General features: G+C 46.6%; 1 protein-coding gene across 8 annotated transcripts in view; it reads left to right on the top strand.

Moving 5' to 3' along the window:
* Positions 1-3,968: 3,968 nt before the first annotated feature.
* The window catches only part of LOC146686813 (uncharacterized), an 11,990-nt gene continuing 6,444 nt past the window's right edge, over positions 3,969-9,514 (top strand). The window contains exons 1-12 of one of the 8 annotated variants that reach the window (XM_085440223.1): positions 3,970-4,198; positions 4,875-4,923; positions 5,616-5,709; positions 7,299-7,370; positions 7,528-7,623; positions 7,711-7,931; positions 8,003-8,162; positions 8,242-8,397; positions 8,479-8,607; positions 8,842-8,946; positions 9,204-9,331; positions 9,418-9,511. In XM_085440223.1, the coding sequence (XP_085296349.1) occupies positions 4,904-4,923; positions 5,616-5,709; positions 7,299-7,370; positions 7,528-7,623; positions 7,711-7,931; positions 8,003-8,162; positions 8,242-8,397; positions 8,479-8,607; positions 8,842-8,946; positions 9,204-9,331; positions 9,418-9,511 (1,275 nt within the window). In that variant the 5' untranslated portion in view covers positions 3,970-4,198; positions 4,875-4,903. The other 7 variants (XM_085440225.1, XM_085440220.1, XM_085440224.1 and 4 more) reach the window with 7 other exon arrangements.

Raw genomic sequence — 9,514 nt, 5'->3', positions numbered from 1 at the left:
CAAACAAAATGCACCATATATTACAGATTCAGAGAATAAACATTCCTTACATATTAGCAACTTTCATACATAGTAAAAAGAAAATATAAAGATGGGGTCACATAATTTAACAGATTATTAACTCACTAAATCAAAATCTTCCACAAAGGAAACAAAAAAGCAGCCTTTTTCTTTTTAACTAAGGTCAAAGATTTAACCAACAGGTTTAAATCGTTTTTCCAGTAAGCCAGTGTTGGTTTGGTCTTTAAAAAACGACATTTATGTATAAACTGCTTGCACAGGACTAATAACACATTAACACCATAATTAGCTTTCTTTTCTTTCAAAAACACTCCAAACATTATCATATTTAAGGTAAATGGGGTAATTTGAATCCCACTGGAATAAAGCCAGGTATGAAAATCCAACCAAAATATTTGTATAAAATTGCACCAAAAGAATAGATGGTCCAAATCCTCCTCTTCTGTTTCACAAAATACACAATTACCCGTTTCTATTTTGAATCTAGCACCAAGGAGTCTATTTGTCGGGTAAATTTTATTCAAGATTTTAAATTGGACTTCTTTCCCTTTAGGAGGGATAGGGAAGGCGATATAATCAGTTCTTATTCTTTCGATTTCTTCCCTTTGGAAATCTTTTAATATGTAATTACGTCTAAGTAAATTTGGAGAATAAAGACTCCTTAGTGAAGATCTAAGAAACTTATTATTGCATTTAACATCACAAAATCGAATACCATCTATATATAATTGCCTTAACTTGGGGGAGATGTCAGAATATATTATATCATTTACAACTATGTTTTTAAGTGACAATGGAATGGATTTTATAACCCGATTAAATTTACTTTTAGAACATTGGATATTAAACTTTTGGCAAAAATCTTGATGTCCTAGAACATGTCCTTCCTCGTCTACAAAATGGGCAATTGCCCAAACACCTTTTGATAACCAATCTTGAATAAAAATAGATTTTCTGTTCATCAGTATATATCTATTGTTCCAAATTGGGCTACCATTTTCTGAACGCTGTAAACGGAAAAAGTCGTTTTTAAACTACATAAACAAGAATAAAACCTCCGTTGCTGCCATCACGGATGTGCTGAAGCATGTGAATGACCTCAGAGTGTCGCTAGCAGCAACTATCTTTAGTTCAATCGGACTCAGTTTTGTTGAATTGTTGTCATTATACAAAGAGACACAACAAAAGAACCAGCAGGGGTTTGTGTAATGATAGTCGCTATTAAAGAAGCTACCCACAGGGGGCGCCCAGGAATGTAAACGGGAGGTCTGGAAAATAAACAGCTAGCTGTAGCTAGCACAAGGAGCAGTTTTTGATGTTTTATTCTTAGATGAATAAGAACTTCACAGTTTGTGAATCTGAAAAGCTACTTCAGATATTCAGACCTAGCCAAAGACACCTCAGACACAGATTTACAGTCCCGGGAAAGCAAAATACACCTGTGGGGTCAAAGTCAAAGTCAAAGTCAACTTTATTTGTCGATTCTGCCACATGTACAGGACATACGGAGAATAGAAATTGCGTTACTCTTCAATCCCTAGATAAATAGCAAATGAACATTTAAATATATTTAAATATAAAAGTGATTAAAAAATGCAAGTAAAATAATTAAAAAGTAAAAATTTAAATAAATACAATTTTACATATAACAAGAAAGCTATACAATATACAATATAATGGGTAAGTGACATTGAGTGTAAACCAGGCAGAGTAGTGCAAATAGGCAAATAGTGCAAATGGAGATTTAGTAGTGTACGGTAAGAGAAAGTGTAACAACAAAGTCTTATGAGGTAATGGCAGTCCAATGCTCCACAAAGTGACTGGTAACTGGTGCAGGCCAGTGAGTGAGTCAGAGAGTGTGTGTGTTTGTGTGTGTGTGACAGAGTTCAGTGAGACCGTGGAGGAGAGAGGGGAGAGGGGGCAGAATCGGGAGGGAGTTAAGCTTCCTGACAGCCTGATGGATGAAGCTGTCCTTCAGCCTGCTGGTCCTGGCCTGGAGACTCCGCAGTCTCCTCCCCGACGGCAGCAGCTTGAAGAAGCTTTGCATTGGGTGTGTGGGATCAGCCGCTATGCAAAGGGCTTTTTTAGTGAGACGGGTGCTGTAAATGTCCTGGAGGGAGGGGAGAGAGACACCAATGATCCTCTCTGCAGCTCTCACTATGCGTTGGAGGGTTCTATGACAGGTGAAGGTGAAGGTGAAGTTAGGCTCAGGGTGGATATGCCTTTATCAGACTCCCTGGGTGTGTCCCAATTCAGGGTCTGCACGCTTGAAGTACGCGCACTACGCGTATACATAAATGTAAATTTCAAAACCCCCAACCCCATCATTTAATTTGTTTTTGATTGAAATTGAATATTACTTAAACTCTCTTAAATTAACTTCCAATGAAAAAGGTTTATCATTGATTGAAATTCATTCAGAAATGTTCAACGAATGAGCTGTCACAACTTTCAAGTACAAAGTTGTTATGAAGTCTGTCACATTCCCCTTTTTTCTTTTTTATCCTGTATTTATTTATCCTTCTTATTTCATTGTGCTGTATATTGTTACTCTTATTTTCCTTGTATGTCTACTGTACAAACTGAACTGGAATGACTGACTGTTCGCTTTATGATTTCAATAAAGTTTGGGGGGAAAAATAAAAAACCTCTTCGGCTGCTCCCTTCTGCCGTATTTTGCGGCAAAATTCTCTACACCCACCGCCGCGCTATGAATTGTGGGATATATGGGACCACGAAGCGTGCACCGGACCACGCTTGATATTTGGGGAAATCGACGGCGCATTTGGAGTATGCATTTGAAGTGCACTTCGAATTGGGATCGCGTGGCGGTGACGTAACCGCACTCAAAATGTGTACTTCAAGCGTGCGGTCTCAGGGACACAGCCCTTGTAATCTCTCAGGTGTCAGGTGAAAGTTTCTGTCTCTAATGAAGGATCGTCTTGTTGCTGTTAGGCTACGTTCACACTGCAGGCGAAAGCGCATCAAATCCGATTTTTTTGACCCTATGCGACCCATATCCGATCCTGGTGTGACAGTGTGAACGGCGCAAATCCGATATTTTCAAATCCGATCTGGGTCACTTTCGTATGTGGTACTGAATCCGATACATATCCGATGTATTAGAAAGCGACTGCTGTGTGAACGGTCAAGTCGCATTAAATCCGCCTTTTACGTCACCGACACAAGACTGAAGCCAATTATCAGCGCCCGAGAAGACATCGCGAACGCTTCCTGGCCATCCAGTGTAGATGTCAGTGAAACTGTTGGGAAGACAACGTAAACATTTTATTTGTACTGTATAATCTGCAGATTCTGACAGAAATCTGCAGCTATCCTTTGAAGCACCGCTCCTCTCTTAAACAGCAATAAGGATCATTATTAGATTATTTACATTATTATGTAAATAACAAAATAACTTAAAGCAAAAATTGGGAAACGTGAAGTCCGAAGTCTTTATATTAAGGGCCATCAGTCAAACAATACTGTTGCTCTGGGTCTAAACAGAGCGCGTTGTGTGTGACATCTTCTTTTGCGCATGCGGGCGCTTGAGCGTTCACACTAGAGCGCGTTTGCTGTCGCATTTTATTTGTAGTGTGAACAAGCAGACAAAAAAATCGGAATTGAGCATTAAGACCTGCAGTGTGAACGTAGCCTTAGAGATGTAACTTGCCACTACTGAGCTGTCATCTTCACCTTTAATGACATCCAGCATCCACCTGTAGAGAGGCGTGGTCAGAGTGAAGATGGGTGTTTTTATAGCATCATGTAAAAAAAACAAACCTTGAACAGTCAGCGGGACAACAAAACAAAAGAAACCAGATTACATTTCAAAATGAGTTAGATTCAGTTTGGAGATTTCACTTCTTTGGTAATATTATTTAAATTTCAGCTTGTTGTTATCATGCTGATTGTTGTAATTCTGACTGTATCCGTACAAGAAAATAATAAAACAGACGGATCACAGAGAAAACAAAAAAAACAGCAAAAATAAATACGTGAAATGAAGAAAAAGGACAACAAAATAAAATTAAAAATGAATGCATTTGCATGCAGGAGAGAGGAACAAGGGGTAGATTAAAAAAAATTAAACCGCGATATTACGTCATCGAGGCCTCCCCAATCACAGAACGAGACTTCCAGTACTCTCACGTGATTCTCCTTCCAATTGTTGCCGGTAAGTTAACAGAAAAACGTTTTGTTTTGTTTTTTTTGACTAGTTAAAGGGAAAACCGTCTCAGACTGGACCGCTGCTGTACGGGACAGAGGGCCCAGAGAGGCACCGAGTTAAAGTTAAAGTTTCTCTGACACTTTAACGCGGTTTGAAGTCTCCATCCCGCGGCTCTCGGGTTAGCCCATTGCTAACGCTACTAGCCTAACCGCCACCAACGGCCAGCCCCGTGAGGCTTTTACTTTGAAAGAGTCTAATTTTAAATGAATTTTAATTAAAATCTGCTAATTCAAGTCTGCGGAAATCTGTGGGAGAGAGCTCTGAATCATTTAAGGGAACAGTCAACAGGCAGCGCTGAAAGCGTTTGAACACATCAGTCTGCAGGTATTCAAAGGAAAACCATCAAACTACAGTCTCTTTTTAATTTAATCAAAAAAAGACATTGACATTAAAAAAAGAAAAAGACAGAAAAGTGAACACCGAGAAGAATCGAGTCTGATTCAGTTTATTAGAATTAATGAAGTTCACAAATATTAAAGACTGAAAACTGAGGTGGAGATTTACTAGCATTAACTTGTCTTTTGTTACTGTATCTGAAATGAAACTGTGTGTGTGTGTGTGTGCGTGTGTGTGTGTGTGCGTGCGTGTGTGTGTGTGTGTGTGTGCGTGTGTGTGTGTGCAGGTCTTCGTGTTTCCCTCTGAGCAGCAGAGATGAGCAACAGGAGCAGCAGGTGCTGGTGAGAGTACACACACACACACACACACACACACACACACACTGGCTGTTTCCACAGATTCAGTTATCGATCGTCCCATCGAACGATCGATAACTGAACAGCACTCCTGTGTTGCCTGTAGGGGGCAGACCTGGTTCTGCTCCTGCAGGGTCAGGTCAGAGAATCAGACTCCTCTGACCTCTGACCTCTGCCACGTTAGCTGACGTCACTCTTCTTCATCACTCTGGTGCTCAGTTTAAGCCTCGGCAGCTCCTCTTCATCCCTAAGCTGCTGCCCTGTGATTGGCTTTCTATATTTGTGCTGAGGAGCAGTTGAGCAGGTGTACTTGATAACGTGTCCTGGCGAGCATGCGCAGATTTCGTGTCTGTGTCTGATGTGATGTCACCGTGATGCGTTTTATCGGCTTGACGCTTCCAGGACCCGCCCCCTTCATTGGCCACAGTGCGTTCTGTCCCCACTGGCGTCTGACCTCACCTATTTAAAACACTTCCTGTGTCCAGTGGGCTCTTGCACGTCACCTGACATTGCAGCTGCTTTTATTTTGGTACATTTGTCATTGCCTCTCCCCAGTTCCCACCAGCAGGGGGCAGCAGGTCACACTGTAGAGAAGTTTACTGATTTTAATTCACTTGAAGTGTTATGCAGAGAGCTGCGTGCTGATTGGCTGCATGTGTGTTCTGTGTCAGTATGAAGGGTCGTTCCAGCTGTTGGGCACGTAACGGCCCGGGGGGTCGATTCTCCAGAGCTGCTCTACAGAAGCCTACCTGGACAAAAGACGAGGTAACACACGATGCAACACTCTGTGCACATCCTGTGTTCTTTCACAGTAAAAGCCCTCCAGCTGCACACTTTTATTATGAAGGCACAGGAATCTAAAGCTCTGAGTCAAACTGGGGGACGTACTCCAGGAAACAGGGTTAGCTAACAACTCTAAGATGAAGTGGTGGGTGGGTGTTACCATGGTAACAGACTGTGTGACCTAAGCTGCTCGCTGTTGTCTCGGACTCCTCATCGCATCTGGATCTACAACCAAAGGGTGGAGAGTCCCGGGTACGTGGGGCTCTCCACCCTCTTGGTGAATGTCAGGCACCAGCCTAAGCAGAGAAGCTAGACAAAATGAAATGGTCATAAACCGCACCTTTCTTATAAAAACCGACTGGAGGGCAGATCCAGTCTGTTGCTACGGGCAACTGATAACCATCAGTAAACTGTGCCTGTACCAAAATCGATCAAATGTTTTGTCCCGTTAAAGACGATCATGACGGTCAGCACTGACACGCCGTCATGTGATTAAAGTGGAGGCTCTGCTCTTTATTTACCCGTTGCCACGGTGAAGCTTCTCTGCTCGCGCTCACAGCTGACTCGGGGTTTGATGTCCCGCTTCCGCGTGTTTGACTTGTCCTGGTGTAAATCCAGCTTTAACCTCACACGCGTGTTAGCGGGTGAGCTGTGAAAGCTCGGGCTTTGGTCATTGTTTATCAAACGCAACGGTGCAGCCGATTGGCTCAGACCGACGTCGCACACTTTGACTGAGCATGCTCGGACGTAGGGCAGGGCGATATGGCCAAAAATATTTATCACGATATACATTTGAAAATTTGCGATAACGATATAATTGACACGAGACAAAATGCTTTACAACTCCACAAGTTTATTAGTGAAAAACCCATCAATGTATTTTCACTTCAACAAGCAGCTGTTTTTTATGTGCATTAAAATAAATATAAACATGTAACAGTGGAAATGCAAATTCGTGCTGACAGTTTAACTAAAAGGCATTTCCAGTGGAAACTGGCCGACGTATCCTCAGCATAACCATGTATAACATCCACAAAACTTAAAAAGAGGTTATACACACACAATACGGTAACATTATGTTAAAGCACAGTACGTATCACTCCGCGAGGCTCCGCCTACGATAGCCGTAATGCTCCCACAATCCATCAAGCGGTGCGGCTTCGTAGCTTAGCAAAGTCGTACTGAAACATTTTCGAGCGCCGTGCACATAAAATCGTTTCGAGGTCAGTAAACACAACCAGAGTTCATACATGAGGCACACGGGATTATAAGGGGCTCTGTCGACTTTCAGAAAAATCAAAGGATTGATTTTAAGTGCGCCGTATTTTCCAAACAACACGGTAATAACGACGGCCCGCTCGTTTCATTCAACGATCCGCTTTCGCTCTTCTCATTCTGCGTCGCCGCCGTGTGCGTATGAAAACAAAGGCACTGCGCATGCGCGTTTTACCCATATTCTGCCGCCATCTTTCATTTTCCTATCGTTGCCCAACATTACACCGGTGTTACCGTGAACAGTATGATATGGCCCAGTGTGGAGGCGTTACCGAGCTACTGCTCTCCCTCCTCAGGACGAGAAGCTGCAGCGGCTGGTGAACGACCTCGGAGCAAACTGCTGGTCTTCAGTTTCCCTTCATTTCAGAGTGAGTAGTTTGATTTCAGGGTCACTCCGGTTAAACGACCTGTGACCACAGCCATGACCGGGGTGAGAGAGTAGTTCACAGACCGTTACAGTGAAGGTGAGGAAGCGCCTCGTGGCTTTGCAGTTTGAACATACGCCACCTTCTGTGTCTGCCTCAGGGTCAAAGGTCAACAGTGGAGTGTCAGCGGCGGTGGCATCAGATAAAGAATCCAGACCTGGTCAAAGGTCCGTGGACGAAGGAGGAGGATCACAGGGTGAGGACCGTCACATGAGCCCCCCCTTAGAGTCAGACCCTCGTCGCATCCGTCATCGCTCATGCTCCGATGTCACTTCCTATGCAGGTCAGAGAGCTGGTGCAGAAGTACGGCGTGAAACGCTGGTCGCTGGTCGCCAAACACCTGCACACCCGGAATGGGAAGCAGTGCCGCGAGCGCTGGCACAACCACCTAAACCCGACAGTGAAGAAGAGCAGCTGGACGCTGGACGAGGACCGCGTCATCTGCCAGGCGCACAGGCTGCTGGGAAACCGCTGGGCCGACATCTCCAAGCTGCTGCCCGGCAGGCACGGGAACCGGTGGGGGCGGGTGGGCGGTGCTCGTGTGTGGTTACCCGCTGACCTCTCTGTGTTCTCAGGACGGACAACTCCATCAAGAACCACTGGAACTCCACCCTGAAGAGAAAAGTGGAGAAGGAGGGATACCTGCAGGTCCTGCGCCTCCACAGCTCCTACGTCGCCTCCACCTCGGCACCGGCATCCAAGAGCTGCGGCCTCCCCTGCAGCATCCCTGCAAAGGTCACCACCTGCCTGGCACTGTCTGTGAGGTCAGAGGTCAGTGGCGTGCTGGTAGTAATGCTGACATGTCGTCCTGCAGGCTGACAGTCTCTCTACCTCAAAGGACGAGTCCAGCTGCGCCTCCGGCAGTCAAAGCGTGTGCATGCGCCACGGGAGCTCCGCCCCTCTGTGCTCCTCCTCCCCCAGATCTCTGAGCACGAGCAGACCGGTAGCGTCCGTGGACCTGATGGAGGCGGTAACCGTCTGACTGTCAGACTCGCTGACGGCTCGCTGTTCTCACCTCTGCTCCACCTCTAACCTGACTTTTTAATCGTAGAGCCTGGAGACATGGAGCCACGACTCAAAGGAAGTGACATCATCCCTGAAACAGCCCCCAGCACTGCTGCCCATCTGCCCGCACAGAAACGACGGCCACCTCTCCGCCATGGGCCTGAAGGAGAGCAGCGTAAGAGCGAACACCTGCTGACCTCACAGTGAAGAAGGCGGGGTTTAGTTTAGAATCAAATATTAACAGAAAGCAGAATCGGCAGCAGTCGGCAGCACGAGCTAACGCCTGGCAGGTGTAACCGTGCCGCTCGGCGCCCTCGCTGACCTTGGCGTAGCAGCCGAACTTCAGCTGCGGGTCGAGCCGGCAGAGGGCGGCGTGCCGCTTTAGGTGAAAGCCGGTGTTTGTGTGCAGGTTGCAGGTATGAAAGAGCAGGAGCTGGACGGCGAGGACGACTGCTCATCGCCCTCGTGGAGCAGAAGCAGCCAGATGGGAGCTCTGAACTTCTCTCCCTCAGAAGTGAGTCGAGCGGGCGTGTGCAGAGAGGGCGTGTGCGGAGAGGGCGTGTGCGGAGAGGGCGTGGGCGGAGAGGGCGTGGGCGGAGCGGGCGTGTGCGGAGAGGGCGTGGGCGGAGCGGGCGTGTGCGGAGAGGGCGTGGGCGGAGCAGGCATGTGCGGAGCGGGCATGTGCGGAGCGGGCATGTGCGGAGTGGGCGGAGCGGGCATGTACGGAGAGGGCGTGTTCGCTCTCCAGCTCTGATGTCTTCTCTCGTTTAGTTCTTCAGTCTGTGCGCTGCTGACAAGCTGAAGCTGCAGTGTCCACCTCTCACCTCCACCCCCGTCTGCGCCCTCCAACACCCCGTCCATCAGGAGGAGGCCTGCCCACAGTGCAGCTCCAGCACGCAGTACGCCCACCACCTCACTCGCTCTGAGCACGCCACAGTTCAATGTCAGTATTGATGAGTGAACTGAGGCGGGCTGCTGTGTTCAGGACGCCCCCAGAGATCCGAGAGAAGGTCAGAGTGTCGCTGACATCTGCTCCTCAAACACCCACTCCTCTGAAGATCAGTGCGAGCCCGGGCGAGGTG

Source organism: Copadichromis virginalis, linkage group LG18 (assembly GCF_057382275.1).
Source record: "Copadichromis virginalis isolate Kocher_CV1m ecotype Utaka linkage group LG18, C_Virginalis_male_GT1.1, whole genome shotgun sequence".
In the NCBI taxonomy this organism is placed as follows: Eukaryota; Metazoa; Chordata; class Actinopteri; order Cichliformes; family Cichlidae; genus Copadichromis; species Copadichromis virginalis.
The sequence above is the reverse complement of the archived record's forward strand: the minus strand, read 5'-3'. Positions and strand labels throughout refer to the sequence as shown.